Source organism: Zea mays, chromosome 5 (genome assembly GCF_902167145.1).
Source record: "Zea mays cultivar B73 chromosome 5, Zm-B73-REFERENCE-NAM-5.0, whole genome shotgun sequence".
In the NCBI taxonomy this organism is placed as follows: Eukaryota; Viridiplantae; Streptophyta; class Magnoliopsida; order Poales; family Poaceae; genus Zea; species Zea mays.
The window spans coordinates 20,386,293-20,401,217 of record NC_050100.1 but is presented as its reverse complement, the minus strand read 5'-3'; the positions used below and the strand labels follow the sequence as shown (position 1 = coordinate 20,401,217).

The 14,925-nt window shown below is 39.7% G+C and overlaps 1 protein-coding gene and 1 pseudogene across 2 annotated transcripts; one reads left to right on the top strand and one right to left on the bottom strand.

The window, feature by feature from the left end:
- Positions 1 to 1,536: 1,536 nt before the first annotated feature.
- Positions 1,537 to 3,487, top strand: LOC100303826 (40S ribosomal protein S19, mitochondrial-like). The gene is made up of 4 exons (NM_001165454.1): positions 1,537 to 1,712; positions 1,809 to 1,876; positions 2,026 to 2,329; positions 3,044 to 3,487. The coding sequence occupies exons 1-3, from the start codon at positions 1,629 to 1,631 to the stop codon at positions 2,306 to 2,308; spliced, it is 435 nt and encodes a 144-aa protein (NP_001158926.1). The 5' UTR covers positions 1,537 to 1,628; the 3' UTR covers positions 2,309 to 2,329; positions 3,044 to 3,487.
- Positions 3,488 to 5,078: 1,591 nt separating this feature from the next.
- Positions 5,079 to 14,883, bottom strand: LOC100280510 (lysyl-tRNA synthetase; annotated as a pseudogene). The gene is made up of 17 exons (NR_158750.1): positions 14,658 to 14,883; positions 14,480 to 14,555; positions 14,174 to 14,248; positions 13,921 to 14,086; positions 13,748 to 13,841; positions 11,882 to 11,967; positions 11,348 to 11,430; positions 10,964 to 11,044; positions 8,670 to 8,795; positions 8,316 to 8,598; positions 8,115 to 8,211; positions 7,827 to 7,983; positions 7,352 to 7,495; positions 7,202 to 7,270; positions 6,763 to 6,906; positions 6,557 to 6,648; positions 5,079 to 5,273 (listed from the first exon to the last, which is right to left on the bottom strand). The product of NR_158750.1 is annotated as a lysyl-tRNA synthetase (transcript).
- Positions 14,884 to 14,925: the final 42 nt, after the last annotated feature.

Sequence of the window (14,925 nt, the reverse complement as noted above, 5' to 3'; positions counted from 1 at the left end):
CTGTGCAGTACATGCTTCTGTTCTCTCCTGCGCTTACTGGAAAGCTCCTGAAGCCGTTCGATGGCGGCTGTGACGGCCGCGCGTCACTGTCATTGCTAGAGTCAGACATGAAGATAGACAGATCTTCCGATATATACCTAAAAAATATGTATGTAAATATGAAGATAGACGCATAGCTTACAAAATGTAATTATTATAATTAGTTTTTAATTTATTTTTCACAGCATAGAAAGAATAGTTTATTACGTATACGACTAAAAAAATATAATATAAATGTATTGTGAAATCTGGTAACATTGTAGATGTAGGGGATCAAATTTAGAGGACGTTGGTGGAGACGAAGAAAATATAGAGGACGAAATCTTTTAGAGAGTGCTGTAAAGTACAGAGAATATTCCTTTAGAGGATAAAATTTAGGAGACGTTGCTGGAAACAGACTAATGCTTCAAATGGGGACATGTTCAAACTTGCATGTTAGATGTTGTTATAAGAGAACTCAGCATAAGACAAACTCTTGTTCCAACTGTAATTATGTTTAAGAGCATAAGCTCTCAACATATATTACAATATTTGATTTATCCTTTTAGTTTGGTAATTTGTTTGGGGATGATATGTTGAGCTAAAGTTTAGCTTGGTGTCTATATTCTTATGAAAACTCTTCCACGATCTTGAGGTGAACTAGGATCCCCGGTCATAAATAATCTTCTTAAGTACACCATGTAGGCACACAATTCGAGATATATATATAGCTCTGCTAACTTGGGCTCCCTTAAAGATAGTCTTGACCGGAATAAAGTGAGCTACTTTGGTTAATCTATCCACAGTCACCTATATGGAATTGTAACCATCCGGTGTACGAGACAACCCGACTATAAAATCCATACTAAATTTATTTAGGACCCATTGAACAATAAACATCTGCTTACAGACCCAACCTACCTTGGCTAAGCCTCCTGGCCAGGCTAGGGTTTGGCCACCCAACCAGACAGACCATATAAAAAACTCGACCTACGAGGGGTAAGATAGTCCCCGGACATTATATTAAGAAGAAGACATTCTCACACATGTCGAGAAAATTCCCAAACCCCTGCCCCATCCATACACAGTGGCATCGAAGCCTATGTGAGAACGACCACGACCGAGGCTGAGCCTTAGACCTGTGCTTTGGCATGGGACAGACGAGGGGATTTTTTTAACCACAAGCCTGTGAGAACGCTGAAATTCGCTCCCACGGGGAGTCGAACCAGGACCTAAGGAATGCTACTCAGACCACCTAACCACGAAGAGTTGAACCAGGACCTGAAGAGTGCTACTCAGAAGTCAGACCACCTAACCAACTCAGTTAGAGACCCTATACTTAGAATGATTCTTCACATAAACACGCAACAAGTTAAGGACGAAAAAAATCGACGTAAACACGAAATACCCTAAACCCTGGGCTCCATTTCTTTCTTCATTTGCAGCCCATGCCGGCCCAGCTCAGCGGATTACGAGAACCCGCCGCCGCTCCGCCCCATAGGTAGGTTTTGTTTGGGATCTCACCGTTTCTTCCTCGTCTCCGTCTCTACACGGCGGCGCCGCCGCCGCCAGCTGCTGCCAGGAGCCAAGCCCAAGCCTGAGCTTAAACCATGCCGATTGGTTCTCTTTTCGTGTCGAGGCTGGCCAGGTCTAGCCATGCCCTCCCCGCTGCCGCCGCCGCGGCCATCTCTCAGGTGCCACCTCCCCATCCCTCACTTTCGTATTGTTGGTTGTCCATGTGTCGATGTTGATCTGATCAATTTGTATGTTCCACCACGTGGTCTGATCAGGCGCCCAGGCCCCAGCACATCGCATCTCCTATATTCTCCGGCCTTGGAGCAGCGGCTCGTGATTTCAGGTAAATATACCTAGTAGTTTCAGGTAAATATAGCTACGAGCTTGTTATGTATGCGGATCATCACCAACACTAACTTGTGCTTCTATGTCAGTCTTCCTCCTGCATTGCTTGTTGATTGTTGAATTGTATGTATCTACTGCTGTGTGCAGCTCAAGGGCTCTATGGAAGGGAGCATTCGTCGATGCCTTCCTGGCTAGAATAAAGAAGAACAGAGAAAACATGAATGGGAAGAAGATTTGGTCTCGTAGGTCTTCTATTTTGCCGGAATTTGTTGGTTCCACTGTGCTCATTTACAATGGGAAAAGTCATGTCCGGTGCAAGATCACTGAAGGGAAGGTTGGCCATAAATTTGGAGAGTTTGCTTTTACACGGAGACGAAGGCCCCATCGAACAATAACAGGAAAGGGAAATCAAGGAAAGGGCAGAAAGTAAAAGTAGAAATGTGCATGAAAGGTGAGGTTGTAATATCATAAGAAATGCAATTTAGATGTCAGCTGACACTGCATAAAGTTTACCTGCCTTTAATTTTTTTTAATAATATCTGAAATTTTAATTAGTCGCATGCAGGAAAAACATTCTTCTGGTGCTAATTTGGGCTCTGGCACAATAATCTGGGTTGTTTGTATTTAGCTTTAGGCCTAACTGGTGAGAAATGATGGAACACAGGCGGGAAAACCAAACTCATGTTGCCCACATCCTGCTACATTTAAGATATTAGTAGATTAGATCAATCTCCAATCTATGTTGCCAAAACTGATGTATTAGTTGAGTGGATTTCATATATTTAAAAAATTGATGCATTAATAGATTGTAGATAAATTCCATTACCTTCTCAGAAAGATAAAGGATATGGATATTTGTTGGGTAGATCAAAAGTTATTGCTGCTCTCATTGTGGTTCAGTTAAATTGTCTTGTCTTTCATGTGCAATTGAGTTATGAACAGTGGTATATCTCTTATGCTAAAGTGTGTGATTTGTGGCCCTTGTGTAGACAAAGCCTGGAACCATCCTCTTGCATTATGCTATGCATATATAGAGTGGTAACTGTGAAACCAAACATACACTAAATGTGGTTTCAGTATGATTGCAAAGATCATTAAGCTTACAGGGCAGTGCTTCCTTGTAGTTTGCTCTGATGTTTACCACTCTCTGTTCATAACTTTTCAGGTGGGTTTAAGGACAGCTTGATGACGGCGTAGCTGACGAACAAGCACTTGAATCACCAGAATTCATGATCTGGACTGTTTTTTCTTAGACCAATAACCGCAGGAAAATGTTAGCTCATCTTACTTAGGGGTAATTTGGTAACTCTATTTTTCCAAGACATTTTTATTTTTCTAAGAGAAAATTAACTAATTTTTCTTAGTAAAATAGAAATCCCTTAGAAAAATGAGGTTGCCAAACCAGCTCTTAAAAATTTGCCTACGGACTCTGTTCCTCTGTTATTTCCTGCTTGCTATCGGTGTGATCGGTATACCTTAAACTGATTGTAAGTTATGCTTTAGAGTGATTGTTTATGAACAAAACTAGCTACATTTCTGACTGCTGCAAGCAAACTTGAGTGCCTCAAGTAGCCGTCAGGTAGAAAATCCTTTGCTTTGCACGTACTCTCGCTCCTTTGCCCTGCACATTTGCTGAAGCAAACAAGTTTTGCCTTGCATCATTTAAGCAGAAGAATTCACCCGGTGGCCACTTAAATAGCAGAAGAATTCCTCGAAGAACTAGAGACAGAATCAATATACACTTCTTTAAGCAGTAGTCGCATTATTTGAACGAAATGGAGCAATTTACCTCGTCAAGATCAATAAGTACCTCAATATATATAGTTTTAATGTGAGTCAGGGAGACTATGAAGGAGATCAGGTTGACAGGCAATCCCAACGCAGCAGGTGTCCTGGCCGCAGTGGCTGGCGGGACGCGGAGGGCTTGGCTGAGTTAGGATTCGTTATGTGAGAGCAACTATACAATTGTGGTTATTTGCCGTACTGGTTAATTTTATTTTATTTTTACCAGTTTTACTGAGAAGGTGAACAAAAGTCATTTTTGTCTTTGTTTCGAATCTCTAGCCGACGCCTGTGTTCAAGACCACACTCGCATCTAGGAAGGAGCATGGTACAAGCCTCACGTCTTCTTTACAGATGTGTATGTACTACTTGGATTCCTTTACAGTGGAACCCCAGTTTAATAATTATTTGTGAAAGATTACACTTTATGATCCAACTGGATTCGAATAGCAGTGAACAACGTCAAGCATCCACTTAATTCAACAATTGGTTGGAACCAGAAGCCACTCATTACAACAGGTCTGGAAATTGGAACCAACGGCTAGAGGAACTTTGTGCCAACAGCCCACCAGAGGAATTTTGGTTGACATGGAGTAGCTATGAACTGTAGAAAAGTTATTATGGATCGCGGCCTGTGAAAATGTATAAGTTGTTTGAATATCTATTCCCATATATGTATTTCTGAATATCTAGGTGAGTTTTCCCGTTACGAGTCTAGGCACTTATGTACCAATGCAATCCTTGGGCAACCGGGCCCACGCAACAGACACTGGACATAAACACGTAAAAGGTACAATTACGCTTTCTCTACATTGGTTAATGCATATATTCGGTCAAGTACTATGCACCTTAACTACGGCTGTTTCGACCACATTTCATCCCAGAGTTACGTTCTCAACAATAGTAAGCAGTTTTAGCACATTCAATCCCTTGGTTTAATTCTCCCAAGAGCTTACTAAGATTTCTAAAATAAATTGTTGAACAGGCTGCACTGTTTGGACGCACGTGGTTATTGCTTCTCATCCATCCATCTTCATCTTTTTAGATCCAAATTGATAGCCTGTCATCATCATAAAAACGGTTCCAATAGCTATTTGTAAAATCTAGCATGATTAAATACTGGAATGGCCTTCGGACTTAAGAAAAAAAAAGATTATTGTTCAATATGTTCTCTTCTGATATGGAATGGCCTTTGGGCTAAAGTTCAGGCAGCACGTGCCGTTGTTACAACACTTTTTGGATCATTTTGCACATTCAAATAGCGACTTAGCCAATATAATTGCTACCTTAAAGTGACCACGATCATGATGACAAGGCATTTTGCACATGCTTTTTCAACAATTTAGGGTGGGCCTTTGAGGCTTGAGCGTACACATTGGATAGACCCAGACCCAGAGTATTTGCAACCTCCAAAAAACTCCATTCGAAGTTAAACTGAACTTTCTGTGACGTTACAGTTTCTGGTTAATAACCTGCTGCCAGCAAATACGCGGTAGTTTACAAAAAATAATGAAAAAAATGGAAAGCTCCCGAGCACAGGGGCAAAAGGATGTATCGTTCAATACAGATCCAAGAGCTAAGATATACCCTCCAGCGCCTATGTTTGCTTTGAACTGTGACACAAACATTCGAGTTAGCCTAACCACAATTTATGGATGCAGTGCAGCTAGTATACAAAACAACAATGAGCACGCCTGAATTATATACAGCACGATCAGCATCGGCCACTAGAAAACTGAAGATGCAGCATCTCAAACAAAGCTTCCAATAATAAAAAAATCGAACAGTGCACTCAGCACGTCAAGGGAATTTGGAATCAGACAGATAGATATCTTGAAATGTCTCCAATATATAGGGTTTAAATTTTTAAATCCCAACCCTACAACAGAGGGTATGTATTCCCTAAATCACATGGCATCAGTCCTCTCCTTTTTAAGGCATCCTGATTGACTAAAGCGGCTCATAACTCAATGTCGCCATCAGTTTCCCACGACTTATGATTCAGAGCTTCACAAGCTCACCACAGGGTAATACACAATCATCATTCTTTGCTGGTACCAAGGCATGCCGCATAAACATAGCATATCAGTAGTCACTTTTTGGGGCTATTCTAAGGGGATGTTTGGTTTCTAGGGACTAATGTTTAGTCTCTTCATTTTATTTCTTTTTAGTATATAAATTGCTAAATATAGAAACTAAAATAAAGTTTTAGTTTCTATATTTAACAATTTTGGAACAAAAATGGAATAAAATGTAGGGACTAAACATTAGTCCCTAGAAACCAAACACCCCCTAAGATGGAAATGGTGACGTGGCTTTCAATGCTCTATCTCATTTGGGCTCAGGCGCTTAGCTAATTGTGGACTGGACGGCTGGTAGCAGTAATTTTCTGATTACATAAAATATAACAAAACAGGATCTTTTAATTGTTTATAATATAATTTCTGCTGAGAAAGCTATAATTTCATACAATCTTGAAAAATCTAAATCAAGACAACTAAAATAAAACCTTAGTTCATCCTGCAGGTAACTAGATGGCTGACTATCATTTCTAACACATTGCAGCTAGTGATAAACAATTGTATACTTTTTTTGTCCAGAGGTCATCAAAGATCGCAATTCTACATACCCTTCAAGAAAGTATTCAAATGAATTGCAGGTTTAAACCTACATGTGCAGCAAAAGCAAAAAAATGTAGGTCATTTGGCCTAAAAAGTTGTCTTTGACTTATAGACATCCTAATTCTAAACCATACCTCACAAAGGTGCATTTTTAAATACACTTTAAACTCGAAAAATACGTAAAAAAATGCCTCACGCACTTGAAAAATGAACATTTTTTGTTCTCATTCAAACAAAGAGTATTAAGAGTTAGACTCATCAAAAATTAAGCATACCCTTTTGTGGCCTTTGGCTGAGGCCATTTTGTTGCTTTTGGCTATGCGGATAGCTACTCTTGAGGCTTCATAGCCGGAAATAGAAGAACTTCCTGAGTTTGCATTGAAAGATAATATGATCAGTCAATAATATTCCACTGAAAGCCAAGAATGTCAAGAAAGCATTGGAAATTCATATGGAAAAGAGTTGATGGAAATACTCGAACCTTAATGTTCTGAGAATCTGTAAGCAACATCGTGAGGCGATCAATTCCCAAGCCCCAACCACCTGTTGGTGGTAGACCATACTCAAGGGCAGCACAGAATGTTTCGTCCAAGGCCATAGCTTCATCATCACCAGATTGACGATCCTGAGCAGAAGATACAGATTATACAACTCTCTACTCCTAAGAAAACAAGGATACGAAAATCATATGCAAGTCTCAGTTAATTCCTGACTGTAAATATAATAGCAAAAAGGTTCATGAACTTTGTGCTATTGGCATTCTATCCTTTCCAACATACAATCCTTTTTGGTTCTATATTCTTAGTTGCATACTTGCATGCATGAACTCAGAAATCCAAAACATAGTGATGACTAGGTTGCTTCTAAAAGAATTATACAATCTGCACAGTTACTTGAGTGTTCATTAAGTTAAAAATTACCTTTAGTTGCTCCTCAAACCGTTGTCTCTGCACAACAGGATCGTTTAACTCTGTGTATGCATTGCACACCTACATGCATTTGAAGGTCATACTATGAAACATCAAGGAAGCAAAACATAGAAGCAGTGGGCAACGAAGAACAGTCTGTACCTCATGTTTGTTAACAAATAGCTCAAACCTCTCAGTCAATCCAGGTCGAGACCTATGCCACTTTGCCAATGGACTCATTATCTCTGGATGATTGATGATAAATGTTGGATTCACACATGTCTCCTCCAAGAAATGCCCAACTAACTATCCAATAGCAGCAGAGCACATCAGTATTATACCAAATATAATTCTAACAGGGTACTCTGTAGCAGACATGATTGACCCAAACTCCAAAAGGCCAAGACCTTGATATGTAATCAAATAAATTCAAGCTAAGCATATGAAATTAGACAATTTGTTTTTTTCCCAGTAGAATGGAACAGTATTAAAGTTAAAACAATAAAGACCTTAAAAACTCAGGCACTCAATGGAAAATAAAACAAAATTCTACAAGCTGGATGTATCAACACTGAAATCTAACTACCAAAATCAAATACAATAGCATGCTGCAGTTTCCATAAGTCAAAACAGAAACCTTGTCAAGCAACCGTGATGTCGTTTGGGGAGGTGGACATTTCACATCATACTTAGCACATGCTTCTATCAAGTAACGATTCGCTTCATCACTTGCTAGATCTTTTGGTATATTGAGATTGGCCATAGCCTCCAAATCTTTAATCATATCAATCCTTCTGCAATAAGATTGAAAAAAAACTCTATCAGAGTTTGTAGCAACGGAAGATTGAAGAACATGTAAAAGGCACACCTAGGGAAAACGAAAATATAAGATATTTTGATGCTTTGACAAGCATCTGTTGACTACCTGAAGGGAGGTGTGAAATCAATTTCTATTGGTGAGTTCGTAACTCCATTTGCATGATATTTTATCTTATAGCCACCTGTCAGCTCCTTAACCATCCCTATTAACCATGAAACAAAAAAGTATAGGGGTGAATACTCCATTTTTAAATGATGTGACAAAAAGTTACAATGGTGCAGCATTATTTAGTCAACACATGGTTACCTGACAACATGGTTTCAGTAAGCTCCATCAAATCATTATAATCGGCATAAGCCATATAAAACTCACAAGTTGTGAATTCAGGATTGTGTGTTAAATCAATTCCTTCATTCCTGAATTGTTTTCCAATTTCATAAACACGGTCCAATCCACCAACAACCAATTCCTTCAGATATAATTCAGGAGCAATGCGCATAAAAAGCCTCATGTTTAATTCATTGTGGTGTGTAATAAAAGGCCTTGCAGCTGCTCCACCAGCAATCATGTTCATCATCGGAGTCTCCACCTAGAAAACACAAAAGGTCATGTCTAAACTATTGAAGTATCAACTGGAAAGAAACTGCAGAAATTTCTTACCTCCAAAAATTCGCGGTCATCAAGAAACTTCCGGATAAATGAGACAACTTTAGATCGTGTCTTGAAGATATGCCTCACTTCATGGTTTACCATTATATCAAGATATCTCTGACGATACCGAGTTTCCTGACATCAGAAAACAAACAATTAAAAACCAACACATTATTTCTAGTTATTATCAGCATTTGAACATATGCCAAAGTAAATCTAAACAATTCATTGTTGGCAATTAATTTTCTGAAGAAACAATATATGTATTGGGTTTGAGGAATCAACCCGTGATTTGTGGGATGACCCCATCCCTGACTTTTATTAATACATAAAAATGTGCTAATTAGCGATTGGTCACCCCATAAAATTCTTGTGCCAAAAGAATACTGGACTATGTTCCAGATCAGGACCATGTATGTCATATGCATCCCATTTTTCAAAATAAACATCACATAGAGGTACGATACATCACAACATATGCTAGACAACAACAGCAGCATCAATAACAACAACAAAATCCTTTTAATCATTAATCCTAAGCAAGTTGAGGTAGTCTAGAGTTGAAACCAATAAAAAACACAAGTTAGCTCAGACACATGGATAGCTGTTTTTCATGCACTCCTATTCAAGTCTAAATCTTTGGCTATATTCCATTCTTTCAAGTCTCGTTTTATTATTTCTTCCCATATCAACTTTGGCGAGCCATTGGTAATTTTGCCATTATGATTTGTGGTCTTCGCTAATATGCCATCGGGCCCACAAATCATAGACACAGATAGTTTCACCAGTCATAGACACGGGATGACATAATAACAGGAAGACAAAATTGAGTGGCAAAATTACAAATTTCTCCAACTTTGGCTATGTCAACTGAGGCCTTCCTCTGTCTCTCTTCCCATTGGCCATTGCTATCACACCTCAAGATCCCACTACTCGTTGGTGCCTCTAGAGATCTCCATTGGACATGTCTAAACCATCTCAACCGACTAGGGATGAAAACGGGTATCCGAAACTATTAGGACAAATTTAATATTTTAAAATAGATATGTATGAAATTTGATGTTAATCTTTTCTTGTGCTATCAAGCACAGTATTACATATAAGAATAAAATTTTGCATAAATTGTTTTATACATTATTTGCTCCCTACAATAAAAAAAGATGAAAAGTATCCGTATTCGAATGGTACCTGAATTTTATATCTATCATTTGAGAAGGTATATGATAAATTTGAGATTTATCTTTTATAAATCTTTACTAGCTCAAAGTTAAAAACAAGAATATCAATTTGCATATCAGATTCTATATCATATTTATTCACCATAAAAAACCAAAAAACTAGTATCCGAATGGGTACCCGTTTTCATCCCTGCAACCGACGTTGGACAAGCTTTTCTTTAATTAGTGCTACCCCTAGCCTATCACATATACCATCGTTCCGGTCTCGATACCTTGGGCCTGTTTGGTTCAGCTTTTTTCTGAATCTGGATTCCTGGAGAATCTGGTTGTGGGAAATATCTTAATATCGTGGGGCTTACGTGAAGAGAAAGATGAAGGCGTCCATAGGGTTTAGGATCTAAGTGACGGATTCCTCCCATCGCGACAGCTCGACGGATTCTATGTTCATGTTGATTTGGATAATTTTCACCAAAGCGATTCTCATAGAAGTGGGCTGAGAAGCAAAACGTTTGGCTGATAGAAGTCGATTCTGACGGCCAAAATCCGATTTTAAGCTGAAACAAACATCCCTCTTCCTGTATGGCCTACGGAACATAAGCATTTCCGCAACACTTATCCACAACACACGAGACAACAAAGTTATAAGAAAATGATTGACCTCGCATGCTAGTATTGTCTGTCTGCACAGTAGGGCATTATTTGTATTGTAAGGGTGGTCCAGCATCGAGGCAGGATCCAACACCATCCCAACATAGCCTAAATGAGTAGGCAAATCTATTATTGCAATAGGCTAACTAATCCTTAGTGTCCTGATATTACATGTCTTATTAACATTTTTGAGCCATGTGATCACAATTCACAACAATGGCATACCCACATGAACCCCCAAAAGTTGACTGCATTGCATATTTGTGAGCTAACCAGATTAGATTACAATGGGTACATTATGATCAGAAATGTTCCCTAGTTATACAAGTGGAAAGCACTTTATTCTTGCAGAACAAGCTTTAAATGTTTGCATCCACAAAATGTCACGAAATAAGACAACATTACTTACCTGAAGAAATGGTAAATAAGCAATGCTTAAGAGAGAAAAGTAAGACATAATGAAGAATGATGACAAACCTGATCCCTCAAAACATAATTTTCGATATTCCTACCCATTCCTGGAGTCCACGATACAGGCACCGAACTTCCTTCACCTTTCTGGAAAGATATAAATGCTTAATATATAAAGATTGCCATTAATATTATTATAGGAAAATGAACCTTCCTTAAAGAGCCTAAAGTAGGCCAAAGCAGAGTTCATTCTCCACAACATCAAAGGGTAAAAAGTAGAAACTCAAAAGATTGCTTAATCACACTAAATATGTAAACATTTCTACTATATCACAGGGCCTTCTTGAAAGCATAAAGTTTGCCACATCCCCCAATATGATGAGGGTCTGAAAATTGCAACATGCTTTAAAAAGAGAGAAATAATTGTTTGAATTTAATTTTCATTCTCACCTGTCGAGGCATCATATGAAGACATGGAGAGAGCACGACAAATTTCTTCGGGAACAGGCTAAGCTCCCCACGGTTGCTTTTTCCTGATGTTTAACATATTGAATAATTTATCAAACATAGAAAAAATACAATAAACAACCATCTTATGATTTTATAATTGGTCAGACAAACAACATGCAACCACTATCACTAGTGCGTTTGGATTGTATTTTCCTAGTGTTCAACAAATTGTAAATTCGAAGTTTATCACAAATAGCAAGAAAAATATTACAATCATCAAATCATTGAGTTGGTCACGCAAACAATACTACAGTAGAGCTAACCAGGAACATAAGCTACGTAACAGTACAGTTTTCAACAAAACATACTACTTGAATTTATGCAATGAAACCATAACAAAATAATAAGGTACCTTGTTATAAGTTATAACATTTCTATGGGCTAAATACAAATAGTAATATTTCAAACAAAATAGTTCATAGAAGTCACAGCTTATAGTTAATAGTTCAAAACTTTGAGCAGAACGCTACAAACCTGGATAACCACATATGCCAACAATATCACCTCGCTTCACACTCGAGTGGTACTTAGAGAATTCTGCTTCATCCAACTCTGAGGTCCTATAATAAATAAAAAGAAAAAATACAGTCCAGTTGGAATAAACAATCGATCTCTTCTCTTGAATCCCACTTTTATGATTGAAATTTATTTATATTGAAAAAACAGGTTATCACCAATATAACTGAAAGCAGAGCTATTAAGTATGCACTGTCCACTAAAAACATAGAGTTTGTGTTTGGTCCTGCGATATAAATAAAAGCATGAAGAAAACAAGACATTTTGGCACAAATGAGATCAACATGGACCTATGTGGTTTACCTATTCTACAAAATAGGCAACCTTTATCTCTATAACTAAAAAATGGTGTAGATCTATGTGACATGTCCAATAAAAAACCAAAAGAAAACTACCTTTTGCAAAAAAAAAACGAACTAGCTAAGCCATATCATATGTCATTATTATAGTTCGGGAAGTATTTCCAAGTTCCAACACAAACTATTACATAAGCAGCCAAGTAGGATCAGTAGTTTATGTACTCTGACATGCTCTAACTACTAATGCTTGATTTAGCATGTAAGTGCATAGTTAAAGCATGAATTCTACCACCAGGAAGCTCTTTTCTATGAGTTGGTGCAAAACAAAGGAGTGAGGTCCTGTCTAGCATAGCTTAGGCCCCGTTTGGTTTGAGGGACTAAAGATTAGTCCTTCCATTTTAGTCTCATTTAGTCCCTAAATTGCCAAATGGTGGGACTAAAACAGGGACTAAACTGCTTTAGCCCCTAGTTCCGTAAGGGGTGACTAAAAGGGACTAAACCACAATAATTTCACATTTTGCCCCTCATTTGTTTCAGTTGCAGTAATGGTGGGAGAATGTTAAGGGGCATTTTGGTCTTCTTATGAGTCATTTAATACGTTATGAATACTTTTAGTCCCTGTAACCAAGCAGGGTAGGCACTAAACTTTAGTCCCCCGACTAAAATTTAGTCCTTGGACTAAAGGAACCAAACAGGCTCTTAAACTTCTCTATAAGCTGCTTTGATCTAGCTGCGCAGAGAAGCCACTTCCTAGACAAGATGCTGAATAAAAAACCATCGAGTTTGGTATTTCGGATTCTTTTTCAACTTTTTTCTGAGGATTCAGAAATGAACAAGGCTCGCTCCAGTGTACTCATCGCATTAGAGAAAATACATGGCCCGGCCTTCTGTGGAAACACAACTGCTGGAGTTGGTGAGAGTATGGTGCACATGCAGCTCCATGGTCAGATCTCGTCATGAAGGAATGGGGAGGTTGTGCACCGCTCAACCTGGCAGGAACAGTGAGAAGGGAAAGGGACGTGTACGCGGATCTTCCCCTGCGAGTTCCATGGCCAACCAGAGGAGGGAGTAAGATGCAGGGGGGTGTCTCAGTCTCTGGTGATAGATGCAGAGGGTAGTGTGGCAAAGGAGTGGCACGTCCATGGACACAACAGTGCAGGAGCAGAGGTTTTCTGGCAGGGGAGGGAGGTGAAGGCGACACTGCTGTTTGGCGTGGGAGAGAAACGAGGAGCAGCATGGAAGGACATGGGAGGAGCATAAGCAATCATGCAGGGGTTGCATGGTTGAAATTTGAAAAGCTGGACCCCTGCCACTGCTGCAACATTGAATGCTAGTCCATTTCTCACAAGCACTAGATTTAAATTTAAGCCATTTGAAAAGTTTCGCGTTTGGCACCATGAAAAAGATGCAGAAGCTGGAAACCCGATGCAGCAAACAGGCCATAGTCTAGTGCTAAAATAAAAACATGACCCCCCCCCACACACACAATGGCAATCAGCTCTAGTTGTGTAATGAAGACTTTTACCTGGCATCAGCCATCACTTGAACCTTCATGCCGCCACCATAAAGATCATAAAAGAATAGCTTAGATGATGATGTTCTCTTGTTCATGATCCTCCCTTAGTTAAAAAAATATAAGTGAGACCTATATGAATCTCCAAGTTAAGAATACAACAATGGGAAAACAAAAGGAGTTACCAGCTAAACATTCTGTCGCATCTGTAAGCTTCTCCCCATTGTTCAAGGTCTTGTACTTCTCAATGTATTCCACTACAGAGATGCCAACCGGAAACTTATGTGGATAGGGGTTTACACCTGCGGCCTTGAGTGAATCAAGAGTCTTGAGCCTATTCTCGTAGTATTGCTGCAGCAGGAAACACATCCATCCAATAAGAGTAAGTATAAGGAACAGAATTCAAAACGCTAGGCAGGGAAAGCAAGATGCACATACAGTGGGATCCATGTCATCATCGTCAGCAGCAGATGCCTTCTGAGGCTTTCCACTAGCAGCAGCAGCCGCCGCCGCCTACAACAACAGATGGCACACATCAATTTTGAGCCTTGGCACTAACATAGTGAAAACTTAACTTCTAACACGAGCATTTGAGTAATCTTCTAGAGCTAACGAATCAAACAATACTTGGTGGAAGCAATGACATATTCTGACCAAATTTATCCAGGGTTCACTGATATAGCACATAACAGGAACTGCAATAAGTGGAAGAAACAACAGCATAAATTGATAAATGATCCTCGCCTTGTTCTTTTTCTCTTCCTCCTTGAGCCTCCGCTCCTCTTCCAGCTTCTTCCTCTTCTCCTCTCTCTTCTTCGCGCTGCACACATCAAACACGCAACAACCAACCCCGGAATCAGGAAACAGAAATGGCAAGGAAAACCAACGGGCTCAAGTGAGAGGAATGCTCGATTGTCCCTACTTCTTCGAGAGCTGCAGCTCCTCTCCGCCTTCACCCGCCGGCGGAGGATTCTGCCCGGCGCCGCCCGTTGAAAGCTCCGCGAGCTTCTCCACCAGACCAGACGCCGAGCCCGCGCCGTCCGCCATGTCACGCGCGGGACTCTCTAGGTTTCGTTGTGAGGGGGCGAGCGCGGTGAGTGTGGACTGTGGAGGCGCAGGTGTGATGGTAGTAGAGTGGTAGGGTTTTAGGGCAGCTCGTGGTGGCGCGGAGGAAAGGAAAACCGTCGTAG